The 14532-nt window shown below is 44.6% G+C and overlaps 1 protein-coding gene across 1 annotated transcript; it reads left to right on the plus strand.

The window, feature by feature from the left end:
• The first annotated feature begins 4234 nt into the window (after nt 1-4234).
• LOC106988031 (histone H4) lies at nt 4235-4622 on the plus strand. The gene has a single exon (XM_027040143.2). It carries the CDS (start codon nt 4263-4265, stop codon nt 4572-4574), a length of 312 nt encoding a protein of 103 aa, XP_026895944.1. The 5' UTR covers nt 4235-4262; the 3' UTR covers nt 4575-4622.
• Nucleotides 4623-14532: the final 9910 nt, after the last annotated feature.

Consider the following 14532-nt stretch of genomic DNA (forward strand, 5'->3'; position numbering starts at 1 on the left):
TTTTTTAAGTCTTTGAGTGACCAGTGTGTAAACTGGATTTGATCCCCGTATTTGGGGGATTTAAACATTTCAGGAAGGATGGGGGGCGAGGTGGCTCCATGGGTTTTCCAGATAAACAGTTCTTAATAGCAGCTTTCCTAAAATAGTACTATAATAGGTTTTTCAGACCTAGGATCGGCATTATAGATCAACTGCAAAGAGGAAAGGAGAATCATGAAACAATAGAATGGCGGGTCTACATCATATGAGTTGAAGAATAGAAAGTTACCTGTTTATATCCCATCCGTCTCCTTGAAACTAAATTACTTAATGACAGACGGCCTAAGATTTTTTAACTCCAATATTTAACATAGAATTTTGTACATGTCTCCTGTATTTCAAAATGAAATTTAAAGTGCAAATGTTATTTGACTGTTTTTCACCATTGCAAGTAGGGACACAAGATTAGAAAGAAAAAAATGTCATTGAAATCACTTTCTGCACTTTCATAATTCTCCCTGGGCTTTTGACTAACAGACTATGAACTACGCTGTGACAACCTAACTTACTTGGCTACCTTTGCCCACCAAAGGAGTTGAACAAACATTTCACGGCAGGTATGACGCACTTTATTATTCCACCTCTTGTAGTTTGCAACACAACAGAGCGAATGAAATTGGGTAAATATTGGATAATGAAACACAAAGTTAATATTATCAACCAAATAATCAGATAATGAAATTAAACTACATGCTTGTGAAAATAAATATTTTGGTGTTATGTTTCTTCTAACAAATATCCTTCTTTCCAAAAATGTAGTTATTCCAGCTTCCATCCAATGATGATTTAAGAATTTTCTCACATAAATCCAAAATAGGATAATCAGTTTTAAAGATGTCATCTCTCCGTACTTAACTAATTTCATAAAAGTCACTTGGCTTATTTTTAATGAGTCAGGTATTGGCTGGCACTGACTGAATACAAGTCTGTGGGACTTGAGCCCATGTTATATACCAAATACAAATACTGTGTATAAAGAGGTAAACTTACAGGATGGAATATGCAGCATTTAGTTCTCCCTCGGCAGGCATTTTAGGAGTGTCTAAAAGGGACTGTTTGTCGTCCTCTATAGCATCATTGGCAATAGCAATGGCCCCAAACATTTTACAGGCCCTTTTCAGACCGGAGCCTACTAGCTAATATCATCTAGACCTAAAGATAGAATTTAAATTGAGATTTTTAAAAGTTTACCATTTGGGTCATCATGGTAGTCAAAACTGGTTGAATAATCAGTGGAATTGTCCCCTAGTTTGCAAAGACTCAATTTCAGATAGGTGAAAAGTGGGGGCCTGGGTGGCTCAGTCGGTTGAGCATCCAACTTCGGCTCAGATCATGATCTCACGGTTTGTGAGTTTGAGCCCTGCTTCGAGCTCTGTGCTGACAGCTCAGAGCCTGGAGCCTGCTTTGGATTCTGTGTCTCCCTCTCTCTTTCTGCCCCTCCACCACTCATGCTCTCTCTCTGTCTCTGAAAAATGAATGCACCTGAAAAAGAAAATAGGTGAAAAGTTCCTACAGCAGATGTCACCACTGCATTCTTGTACAACTCTTACTGGTTCGCACATAAGGGAGAGGACATCAGGGCTATTCCCTTAATTGTAGGTAACATCTGCCCTTCCTAGAGAAGCAATAGTTGAGACTTGATTTCACCTGAAAAGTTCTTCCCCAAATGTTTAGACAAGGATGGGGTTTGGCTGTTCTAGTTACTTCTACTGTCTGAGACCCAGGTACTTATCCTCTCTGTAACTGTAGCATGGATGAGGATCTAGAAAGCTGGCTCACCCCCAGGTATTATACACTTGAAACGTCCCCCCTTTTATTTTCGTAGCCCACACAAAAAAAGTTGTGTTTATTACTTTTGAAGCCCAAATCTGCATGTATGTTAAAACAATTGATTTTTCCGTTAGACCGAGACCTGAACCGTTTATTTTATACATGTAAAAATAACTGAGAGGAACTCCAGTTAGATGGGTGATGGGTAGCTCACTTATGAATTCATGTTCTCCCCATTTTGGTGTTAACCTCCCTCTCCTCATAGTAAACCACTGTGAGAGGTCTAGATAGTGCTCAGCAGGTCAGCCCACAGCAGCTATGCTTAAATGTTCCAAAATTCAGTGAATTTCGAAGTTCAAGGAGAAAAAGGGACTATGTTGAATAAATACCAAACGAGTGAATTAAAAATAAAGGCTATATAGCAGATAGAGCATTATGTTAGAACCAGATGTGCTCAGAAGGACCACAAGAAATCACATCTATTTTAATTTCCTATCACGATGATCTCATCTGAGGACACTCTCCCACTTGAAACTCCTCTCCAAGGTGAACCATATCTCATTGTATTTCCTCAGAAGCGCACTACAATGTCAAAGTTCCAATTTCCTTTTTATATGTTCTTCTCTATCTAGATCTGGTATACCCAGAAGGTGCCTACACTCTATCACACTTTGAAAATATTCCAACCCCCACTTCCTGCAGTAAGCCTCATTTTCAAATACCCTTCCCAGTCTGGACTAGAAGTTCCTCAGAAGAAGTTCACTGTCACAGCACAACCCAAGAGAACTTACATGCAATGATGAAAACGTTCTGTATCTGTACTGTCACACAGACAGCCACTACCTACGTACGCTATTGAGCAGTTAAATGTGGCTGGAGTGACCAAAGAGATCTTGAATTTGATTGAATTTTAATTAATGGAAATTTAAATGAGCACGTGGCTAATGGCCAACATTGGGAAGCCCCGCTTTAAAACCACTCTTCTCAAACTTGAATAAGCGTACCATCCACTTGAAGGTCCTTTTAAAAATGCCCTATCAATTCAGGAGACTTGGCGTGGGGCCGGAAAGTCTGTGTGTCTTAACCTCCCAGGTGATGTTCATGTTGCTGAGATACAGCTGGTCCACCCATTGCTGCCAGGCAGAAACTAGTATTCTAAGCTGATGTCTGACTCCTCACTGTTTACTTTTCTCTTCCCTCTCCTAAGCTTTCAGTTCTTTGAAAGAACGTGTAGGATGGTCTTTGCAGACCTGGTATTTGTACAACGATCTTGGCATGTAAGTTCTTGAACGAAGAAATTAGTGATTCTCCTTTGGTGCCTGGGACGTCACTGTGTGTTAAGTCTGCAGGTAGCTGTAACTGAGCTATATCTCAAATAGTGTCTAAGGGAAATGAATAATCTTCTGACTGCCTATATCGTAAGTACCAGCAGAGAAGGAATTTTTAATTACCTTTTATAGCACGTAGAAGTCAGGTTCTTAATGTGAATGTATGGAAGATGCGTAACTGTTGGAGTTTGTCTATTAAGCATATCAATGCGTCATCTGTGTGACGCCTTAATTCACTAACCTTAACTCACTGGACGAGTTTCAGAGTTTCTTAGCGGTATTTTTATTAATCCTGTTAATTTGCAAACTTTTACTCAGCATGATGTATCTGCAATGTTTTACTGACATAGATCTGTGGTAGGTGGCAAGATCCTAAGACCAGAATTAGAAGACCTCAGTTCTACCCGGTAAAATACCACTTATGAGAACAGGGTTAGCTCTCCAAGCCTGGGATTCTTCATCTTTACAATGCAAATAGTGCTTTATAAATCTGGAATCAGAATAGAAATTCAATTCACATTTGCTCCCCTTCCTAGAGTTCCTTATCAGGAAGGCTGAAAATCATGTAAACGTATATGTTCTGCCAGAGGGGAATGATTGTTCCATGATCCACCAAATTTAAATAAATGCTGCTAAAATTGTAAGAAGTCATTCTTTTACTTTTAAAAGAAATCTCACATCTAAAAGCTAATTTTAATTGTTTACAAGTTGTAATTTACAACTACAAATTACAATTACAAATAACAATGCCTCGCTTTCATAGGCACCTGTAGGGTCACCGCCTCCTTTCTATAAATGGTAAGAGGTTTACGAGACTTCCCCAAAGCCGATTGTCTGTCTGAGACCCCCTCCCGCAGGCACAGGACTAGCCACAGAAAGCGACAGCTCTGACCCGCGCGAGGAAACGGACGCCAGACCAGCCCACCCCCCTCCCGGCGCCCCGCCCCGCGCTCCGCGCCCCGCCCCCTCAGCCGAGGCCCGCGAGGCGGAAGTGGGAAGAGGCGGGGCAGAGACTCGTTCCCGCCCGCGCCGTTCCGGTTTCCTAAAAGGTCCGCGACCGTGGTATATAAAGGGCTGCAGCCGCAGGTAAGGGACCACACCGTGCGACGACTCGCTACTGCAGCTATGTCAGGTCGCGGCAAGGGCGGGAAGGGCCTGGGCAAGGGGGGCGCCAAGCGCCACCGCAAGGTGCTGCGCGACAACATCCAGGGCATCACCAAGCCCGCCATCCGGCGGCTGGCCCGGCGCGGCGGCGTCAAGCGCATCTCCGGCCTCATCTACGAGGAGACCCGCGGGGTGCTCAAGGTGTTCCTGGAGAACGTGATCCGGGACGCCGTCACCTACACGGAGCACGCCAAGCGCAAGACGGTCACGGCCATGGACGTGGTGTACGCGCTCAAGCGCCAGGGCCGCACGCTCTACGGCTTCGGGGGCTAAGCTTTGCACCTGCAGTCTCCGCGCAATCCCAAAAGGTCCTTCTCAGGGCCACCCACTCGGTCACACGAAGAGCTGTTAACCGAGGAAGGTTTGTCCGTGTTCCCTTTAATTCTGACTGCGGGCGGGCAGCCACGTGACCTGGCCGCGGTCATGTGCGCGGAGCCAGGGGAGGGAAGCCTCAGCTGGGAGAATGCTGCATCCAGTGCGTGTGTTCTGGCCGCTTTATGGTGTGGGCTTTCTCGCCAGCGACTGCACTCTTCTCCATTTTCCTGTCCGGCAGGCAGCTGGCCTTGAGGCCACGCCGGACCTGCCGTGCTACCGGTTTTCTGACAGAGTTCGTATTTGTCCTCATTGTTAACAGGGCCCACAAATACCACCAGTAAGTTTTAATTGGACAAGTTTGCTAGGTGCATATCCTAATCTGACAGTGATGGCCCAAATTAAGTCTCCATATTCCTCTACTGGCTCCTTCCCATCTCTACCTGTATGTCTATCACTATCTCTATATATCTGTATCTATAGCATTCAGTATCAACTTAACCCATACCTCTATCATGCACTACGTCCTTAACATTTTATTAAATCTCCAAGTAATCTTGAGTAGGTCCACGTCTCAGTCACTCTTCATGATTATGTGACTTCACCACTCACTAAAAATACCCTTGCCGAGCGCCTGGGTGGCTCAGGCGGTTAAGCGTCAGACTAACTCAAGTCATGATCTCATGATTCGCGCGGGTTCGAGCCCACGTGGGGTTCTGCACTAACAGCGCAGGGCCTGCTTGGAATTCTCGCTTCCTCTTTCTCTGCCCCCCCCCCCACTTGCACGCATTCTATCTCCCCCAAAATAAAGTAAGCTTAGAAAAAAAATACCCTTGCCATGGTTACCAGTGACCTGCTAATTGCCAGATCCAAAATCACACAAAAAATGTCATCCCTGCTACAGCTAATCCTGTTGCATCACTCTTCCCTCCACAATCTCCCAAGTTTCTGTGGTAGTGTTCTTCCTGACCCCGATCCTGTGTTCTCCGTGATTCTTCGCTTTGCTTTCTGGGCCCTATTCCTCTGCTTGTGATTCTTTCCAATGAACAAATGGGTGTTCTCTTCACATCAGACCAGAGATCCTCCTTGAGCCATCTCTTCCCAACTGTTCCATCGATGGTGAGACATGCAGGCACCCAGAAAAGAACCGAGTATCAGCTGAAAAGTAGCAGAGTAGGCCACCCCAAAATATGGCACTTTGGCATGAGGATTATTTGAGCTAAAGGCACTTGGAAAACAGCAGGTGCGAGAATGGGGCTCTGACCTTCCCATTTCTCTCTGAAAGCGGAGAATTATCCCGTGTGAAAGGTGTCACCCCTATATCAGCAAGAGAAGAACGCTTATCACCAGAAATAAGGAGTCAGGGCTGAGAGAAATCTATACAAACAGACCTTGTTAAAATAACCCCTTGACCCCCCTCTCCTACTTTTGTTTTTATTTCATGACCACTAATCTTTATTCAACCTAATCTTTGTTACAACCTAAGTATGTAAGCACTTAGGCCTAACCACTTTTTGGGGCCTTCATTTTCCTGTAAAGACCCCAGTGGACACATAAAAACATTAAATAACATTTGTATGCTTTCTCCTTGTTAATCTGTTTCATGTCAGTTTCATCCTCTGGCCCAGCCAAAGACCTTGAAAGGGTAGAGGGAAGTTATGCCTCTTCTACACAGCCTTCCAATCCTATTCTCAGTGCCTTTGTATGACCGCAGGGTCCTGACAGTTGTCCGCCTGCGTCCTTCCCAGCTACAATCCCTCTGCCTCGCCGCAGGGACCTGAATGACTACACATTTCATGATGCAATCTGGGCAAGACTACAAAAAATAAAAAGCCTTCACTGGTTCTCCTAACATCTGCAGAATAAAATCCAAGTCTTGTGCTTTACCTGGTCCCGGCTCACCTGCACAGGCCATCTCCAGACCCCTTCCCCCACCCCCCACGGACTTCTCTAGCTGAGAATACGGAACAACTCATCCTACTTGGAACTTTCTTTTCATCAGCCGTCTCCTTTACATATACTTCTTCATCCATAAAGAGCCTTCGGCTCTTTTTGGAGGTTTCCAGGATCTTTTTCCTGAACCGCTCACTCGCAGGTTCATTGCGGGGGCCCTGTACCTAAGGCTAAGGAAACACACAGCCTAACAAGGAAAACAGACAGAAGCTGAGCCTGTCTATCAGAGATGCACAAAAGAACACTCAGCGGGAGGTAACTCAAAGCGGAAGTCAGAGTTTGGGGGTGTATGTACCTAATTTAGTAGGGGACAGGGAGGCAAGAAGGGCTCTTATGGAAAAGCAAATGACTTTTTGAAAGATACATGGACCCTAAAAGAATAGATGGCAGGTGTGATAGTCTCTGACAAAGTCTGTCTGGGTGTGGTACCAATTTCTCCTTTCCCACAAGACACTAGAGTTGCTCCTGAGGAGCGGACGGATTTTGGACAACCGAGTTGTTTTGAGAGGATCTGTGCCAAGGTCCAGCCCCAGCAGGTCCAGGGGTTCCCGAAGGATGAACGGAGTCGGCGAAAAAAAAATTAAAAATAAAAAACTAAATGGACACAGACAACAACAGTGTGTTAGACTGGCTGCTTTATTGTAGCAGGGGTGGCATTATATTTGTTAGCAAATTCCTTGTAGCCGCATTATCTATGTTTCTAGGCATTACCTAATTCTAAAAATGTTCCTTTGTGTGATCACCCATAAAGGAACAACATAGTTATTTTCTTGTAACGTTCCCTCCTGCCCTTTCAAGGTCATCTAGCTCCCGACACCTCAAGTGGAACGTTTACAGGGATAGGACTTTTTAATTGTTTCTTTGAACCATTTGCAGTATAAGGAACAAAGGTGTTCGCTTTGGTCTGGGGTGCCCGGAAGGGAGCCAAGAGGGCCCTGGGAACTCACGCTTAATGCATTCCCAGAGAAACAATGTATGCCTAGGAACTAATGAACCATTCTGTACCTTAACCCACCAGGTCCAGTTATCCTCTGGAATGCCTCCTGGGGGCCAAGCGGGCCTAGGGGTTGGAGTAACTTGTATCCATAGATACGTTTCTTTGTTGCTGGAGTGGAGATTTCCAACCCATTTGCCCCCTCCTTGGCTGGGAAATACATGGGCCCATCCTTCCTTTAGGTAGAGAAGTCTTTATAGGGGGTGGCAAGGGCTGGATGTGGGGCCGCACAATTTCCCCGCGGACAATTTCTTTCCCCAATGGTTCTTTTCCCGGGGGGCCTGGTGTGGGCAATTCCCCAACTGACAATTCCCCAGGTACTTTCATTGGTAGGGGAGCTGTCCCGACCAACGCTAAGGCCAAATTACATGAAAGCGGGAGCACGAGAAGCTTCACTTGAACTTGTGGGCCACCCTGCAGTCCCCATCCGTCCACCGCCCGGGCCCTGCCATCAGGCTGGTTCGATAGCTCGGCTTCCAGCAGATCTGCTTTTAGGCAAAGAGAGATTTCAGGAACCCAAATGCTTTCAACACAAAATTCATCCTCACGCTTTGTATAAGCGCTTCTATAAAGCAGCATATTTTCGGGGGGCATATCCGGATCCCTTCACCCCTTTCAAGAGAACTTCACCTGATTCTCCCAAGCCAAAAACACACCCCTCCACACCAGTACCCAACACAACTTCAGAGTCCCCTCTCCTACTTTGGTGCTACTACACCCTTAAACAGTTGTTGGTGATGACTAATACGCTTTCCCCTCGAGATTTCTGGAAGGTTTGGACAATATCTTCATCTTAACATTCTCAGGACCCAGATAAATTATTAGCACATGTTATTCACTTAGTAAATATCTGTGCAATGACTACATGATTCAGTGAAATGAATAAGCTATCAAAGGCCACAAATAAACTTTTATACGAATTGCTCCCCTTTAAATAATATTATCTGCCCCCCTAGAACTTTTCCCTCTTACCATTTACCTTTACACAAATATCAGGCTTGTGAGTGCCAATCACCACAGCAGCCTATTTATTTATTTATTTATTTATTTATTTATTTATTTATTTTAATGTTTACTTTTGAGAGAGAGAAAGAGCGAGAGTAGGGGAGGGACAGAAGTAGGGAGACACAGAATACAAAGCAGGTTCCAGGCTCCGAGCTGTCAGCACAGAGCCTGATGCGGGACTCAAACCCGCGAACTGTGAGATCATGACCCAAGCTGAAGTCGGATGCTCAGCCAACTGAGCCCTCCAGGCGCCCCCCACCACTGCAGACTTTTAAGATGCAGATTGCAAGCCCTTAATTTGTAATGAAAATAATTTGACGGGTCCCAACCCTAACCCAAAATTTTCTCACAGAAATGCTACTTTCATAAGCTTATACGTATTGAAAGCGAGCCAGTTTTTCATCACTGTTTACTGGGATAGCAATTGTTGCTATAGAATTCCTAAACTTTATGTTGCCGGCATGTGTTTATATGAGAGAAAGAAAATAAAAGAGGTATTAGCAGCAGCCTTTTAGGAGGGGGGAGCTCCACATTTGGTTTCTTTTCTTTCTTTTTTCAGAGAGAGAGAGAGAGAGAGAGAGAAAAGAGAGAGCGGGGGAGGGGCAGAGAACGAAGGAGGCACAGAATCCAAAGCAAGCTCCAGGCTCCGAGCTGTCAGCACAGAGCCTATCCTGGGGCTTGAACCCACAAACCACAAGATCATGACCTGAACCAAAGTGGAGGCTTAACCAGTTGAGCCATTCCGGCTCATGTTTCCTTTCTTATGTGTCATGCCAAAAAAAAAAAAAAAAAAAAAAACGGTTTTTCAGTTCCGTAGCTAGGGTTACACTTACCTACAATGTAGATTTCCTAAAAGTGTATGGTATTATATTTTTAGCAGATTCACTTATACAGTGTGAAAAATAGCTATGGCAGGGCGCCTGGGTGGCGCAGTCGGTTAAGCGTCCGGCTTCAGCCAGGTCACGATCTCGTGGTCCCTGAGTTCGAGCCCCGTGTCAGGCTCTGGGCTGATGGCTCAGAGCCTGGAGCCTGTTTCCGATTCTGTGTCTCCCTCTCTCTCTGACCCTCCCCTGTTCATGCTCTGTCTCTCTCTGTCCCAAAAATAAATAAACGTTGGGAAAAAAAAAATAGCTATGACAACAGATCTTTTATGTAAATAATCACCCAAATTAATCCAAATTACTTTGAGTGAAAGTGGTATGTTTATTCAGAATTATTGGCTGCACTTCTGAATCTAAGATTAAAATTTGGATTTATCTCTATCCATTGATGTAGCCTTTAAAAAAAAAAAAAAAAAAAGCAGGGGTGCCCGGGTGGCTCAGTCAGTTAAGCATCCGACTTCGGCTCAGGTCATGATCTCATGCATGGCTTGTGAGCTCAAGCCCTGCATCTGTGCTGACAGCTCAGAGCCTGGAGCCTCTTCAGATTCTGTGTCTTTCTCTCTCTCTCTGCCCCTCCCCTGCTCACATTCTGTCTCACAAAAATTAAAAAAAAAAAAAAAAATTAAAAAAATTTTTTTAAAAAGCAGGGAAATGTATAGAAAATATCAACCATCTTGTGTAAAAAATGAAAATATCACCCCATAAAATTTTAGTTTCAAGTACATGTGTTTCTGTTTGTTTTGTTTTGTTTTTACCGTGGAACCTGGAGTGAAAATATTTGCAAACCACTGGTCCATTGATTTCCTTTATAAACGCATTCGGCTCCCAGCTTAGAACTTGGCCTCACTTACCTAGGCTTCTGAAGAGCAATGCTCAGGCTCCCTCCCAGCCACCATGGAGATATATGTGGCCAGGCTCCACCAATCGGTCTCACCTTCGAAAGACTTCTCTTCGAAATGGAAGGACGAGACAGCAGAGACGGTTCAGTGAAATGACTGAGTCAGTCAAATGAATAAGCTATCAAAGGCCGCCAATAAACTTTTATATGAATTGCTCTCCTTTAAATAATATTATCTGCCCCCCCTAGAACTTTTTCCTCTCTCACCATTTTCCTTTACACAAATGTAAAGGAAAGCCATGGCTTCCAGGTGGATGACCCATAGCCCCAGGCCGATTCTGCAGAAGAGTGTGGGGTTTTAGACCCGGAAGTATCTTCAGGCCTGGTCCCACAGCCCTCCCCGGAACGCAGTCTATCCCTTTACCCTCGCCCTTTATGTGCGATCAACCAGAGTCAGACTTTCTGGTTCCTAACTTTGAATTAAAAAAAAAAAAAGTGTTAAATGGTTTTAAATACTTTCTGGTAGAGTTTGTGTATTTTAGGTACTTAAAGTTGTTTCACAACAGTGATGTGTAGGAGAGGTAAACTTAGCAGGAGAAAAACAAATTTTCTTTTACCTGTGCACGGGAACCTTCACAGGAAAACGAAGACCCAAAAATGTGGCTAGGTGTGTGTATTTACACACTAGGTTGGAAAAGTTGCTCAAATGCTTTAGGGAGGCTGAAGAAAGATAAGGGGTATTTTAACAAGGTCTGGTTTTACAGATTACTCTCCATCTCAGGTCCCGTCTCCGATAAGAATATTCTTTCCTCCTGGGACAGGGAATTTTATCTCCTGCTTTCGAGAAGAAAAAGGAAGGTCAGAGCACCCTTCTTGCCTCTGCTGTTTTTCAAGTGCCTCAGCTGAAAAGAATCAACATGTTGATCATCAAGTCAAATTGATTTCATTTTCTTTTTTAATTTTTTTTTAACATTTATTTACTTTTGAGACAGAGAGAGAGCATGAACAGGGGAGGGTCAGAGAAAGAGGGAGACACAGAATCTGAAACAGGCTCCAGGTTCTGAGCTGTCAGCACAGAGCCCGATGCGGGGCTCGAACCCACAGACTGGGGATCATGACCTGAGCCAAAGTCAGACGCTTAACCGACTGAGCCACCCAGGTGCCCCTTGATTTCACTTCAATATCGAACCAGCACATATTGAGATGGCATGCTCTGAACCCCCACAGAGGCAAAAAGGCTTTAGTCCTTGTGGTCATGGTGGACAGAATACTACCCAGCCCAGCCCACCCATGAGGATGGGTCCAGATCCCCAGAGCCTGTGAATATGTTACCTGACCGAAAAGGACTTTGCAGATGGAATTAAATGGAGGGTCTGGGGTGGGGCGCCTGGGTGGCTCAACTGGTTAAGAGTCCAACTCTTGGGGCGCCTGAGTGGCTCAGTCGGTTGAGCGTCCAACTTCGACTCAGGTCATGATCTCGCGGTTCATGAGTTCGAGCCCTGCGTTGGGCTCTGTGCTGGCAGCTCGGAGCCTGGAGCCTGCTTCGGATTCTGTGTTCCCCTCTCTCTCTGCCCCACCCTTGCTTGTGCTCTGTCTCTCTCTGTCTTTCAAAAATGAATAAACATTAAAAAAAATTAAAGAAGAGTCCAACTCTTGATTTTGGCTCAGGTCGTGATCGCATGGTTCGTGAGTCCCAGTCCCATGTTGAGTTCTGCACTGACAATGTGGAGCCCGCTTGGGATTCTCCCTCTCTCTCTCTCTCTCCCTCTCTGCCCCTCTCCAACTTGCTCTTTCTCAAAAATAAATAAACATTTCAATGGAGTGTCTGGAGATTAGGAGATGATTCCAGATTACATAAGGGAGCCCGGTGCAACCACAGGATTGTGGTGAAAGGAGGTATGAGAGTCACAGAGTGGCCATGGAAGCAAAGACTGGAGCCATGTGCTTGGCAGACACAGGAAGGGGCTACGAGCCAAGGAATGTGGGTGACCTCTAGAAGCTGAAACAGGCAAGCCAAAGAATTCCCCTCTACACCTTCACAAAGGAATGCGATCTTACCAACACCTCCATTGTAACTCCTTAGACCCATTTTGAGTTCTGACTTCCAGAAGTGTAAGCTAACAAATTTCGGGGTGTTTTTTAAGCAACTAAGATTGTGTTAATTCGATAGAGCAGCCACAGGAAACAAATACAAGACTAATAAAACCTAACTGAGGTAGCCTTAACCTTCCTTTGTCACACTGTGAAAATTTGACTGAGATTTTACCTGGGAACTGAAACTACATTTGCCCTAGTAGAACGTAGTTTCCAGAGTAAAAGGAGTAATTATTTTATCTCTAAGATGCTCAGTTTGGATTCGTAATCAAATCAATACTTAATCTCCTTCTATGTGACAAGTGATAAGATGGAGTCAGCTACCAGACGGTCAAGATCATCGAAGCATAATGGTTAAAACAATGTAGGGGTAAAATTCCAGGCATGATGACCACCGCGAACATAACAGAGAGCCCAGAAACCCTCACACCCAGGAGCACTTAGATGGGGGCAGAGGTGGCATAAGAGACCTGCAAGGAGGGGTGCCTGAGGGGCTCCGTCGGTGAAGCGTCCGACTTCGGCTCAGGTCATGATCTCACAGTTCGTGAGTTCGAGCCCCACGTCAGGCTCTGTGCTGACAACTCCGAGCCTGGAGCCTGCTTCGGATTCCGTGTCTCCCTCTCTCTCTGCCCCTCCCCTGCTCATGCCCTGTCTCTCTCTCTCTCTCAAAAAAAATAAATAAAAACATTAAAAAAAATTTTTTTTAAGAGACCTGCAGGGAAAATATGATGCTGTCTGTAAATGATGCTTGGAAAGCTGGGTAGCCACATGGAAAACAAATGAAATTAAAGCTCCCCCACCCCAAGGATTAAAAACGGAAATGTGAAAAACAAAACACAAACTCTTAGAAAACAGCATAAGTAAATATCATCATGACCTGGGATTAGAGAGGACATTTTTAAAATAAGACAGAAAAAAGAAAAGACATAAAGTAACAGATGGGTACGTGCAACTGTCTTAAAAGCAAGCAGTTCGGTTTCTAAAGGCGATTACGTAAAAAGCAAAACTACAAGTCACAGAACTGAAAATGATATGAATCTAAAATCGACCAAGTGCTAGGATCCAGAATACATAAATCCACATTTGTCTAGTTAATTTAATTAATCAATATTTATTCAAATCGATAACAAAAATGGGAAAACGATCTAGAGATTGGACAAAGGCCTTGATCAGAAACTTCACAAATGAGAAAAGCCAACTGACAAGCTGGTACCACACAGATCATCCCTACGTGACCGCACGTCTTCCAACTCAGGGGTCTCTTCTGTCGCCCTGCTGTGAGGGCAGCCCAACCAGAATGAAACACCTATCTGTGGGTTGCCCTATTTCCCTTTGAAGCCACAGGTCCCTGTGCCTTTAGCTCAGGGTGGCCTATAAATCTCAACTGACAGGACACCTGGGTGCCTCAGTCGGTTGAGCATCTGACTCTTGATTTTGGGTCGGGTCACAGTTCATGAGATCGAGTACCACATCAGGCTCTGTGTTGAGGGCGAAGCCTGCTTGGGATTCTCTCTCTCCCTCTCTCTCAAGATAAATGAATAAGTACTTGAATGAATGAATGCATGAATGCATGAATCAATCAATCAATCAATCAATCAATCAATCTCAACTGACAGACTTATCCCTGGGTCTCATACTCTGACGGGGCTCCCACACATACATAATTAAGTTTGTTTTTCTCCTGTTAATTTGTTTCTATAGCAATTTACAGCCAAAGAACCTCCAAGGATAGAGGAAAATGGGTTCCTCCCCAGTAGCTTTTTCCACTAAGCCTTAAGCCCTTGAGATCCACGCAAGCTGTTATCTGGATCACTAACCTCCCTTTTTATCACCCAGCAGGAATCCATGCGTGGGTGTATGAAAACATTTCACATCCACCCATTGAAAGATACAAGTGGTTTCTAATTTAGGGCTATTGCAAATAAAGCTGTCATGAACTTCCATGTACCAGGTTGTTTTGCCCCCGCCCCTGGCAGTTTTGTGTTATTCTGTATTTCCTGCAGTCCACCTTAAAATGACATTTTTTAAGACACAAAAGTGCTGCTATGCTATCTGGGAGCCTAATAACCTTTTGAATAGTCACAAAGGAATCCCACGGTATTGCTATTATCATTTGCCAGGTTGCTTCAAGGTTCAAAAGTATTGCACCATAGT

The sequence above is a fragment of the Acinonyx jubatus genome, chromosome B2 (assembly GCF_027475565.1).
Source record: "Acinonyx jubatus isolate Ajub_Pintada_27869175 chromosome B2, VMU_Ajub_asm_v1.0, whole genome shotgun sequence".
Lineage (NCBI taxonomy): Eukaryota > Metazoa > Chordata > Mammalia > Carnivora > Felidae > Acinonyx > Acinonyx jubatus.

Excerpts from the sequence above, each read along its gene's own strand:
- LOC106988031 (XM_027040143.2), top strand. The coding sequence starts at position 4,263 with ATGTCAGGTCGCGGCAAGGGCGGGAAGGGCCTGGGCAAGGGGGGCGCC.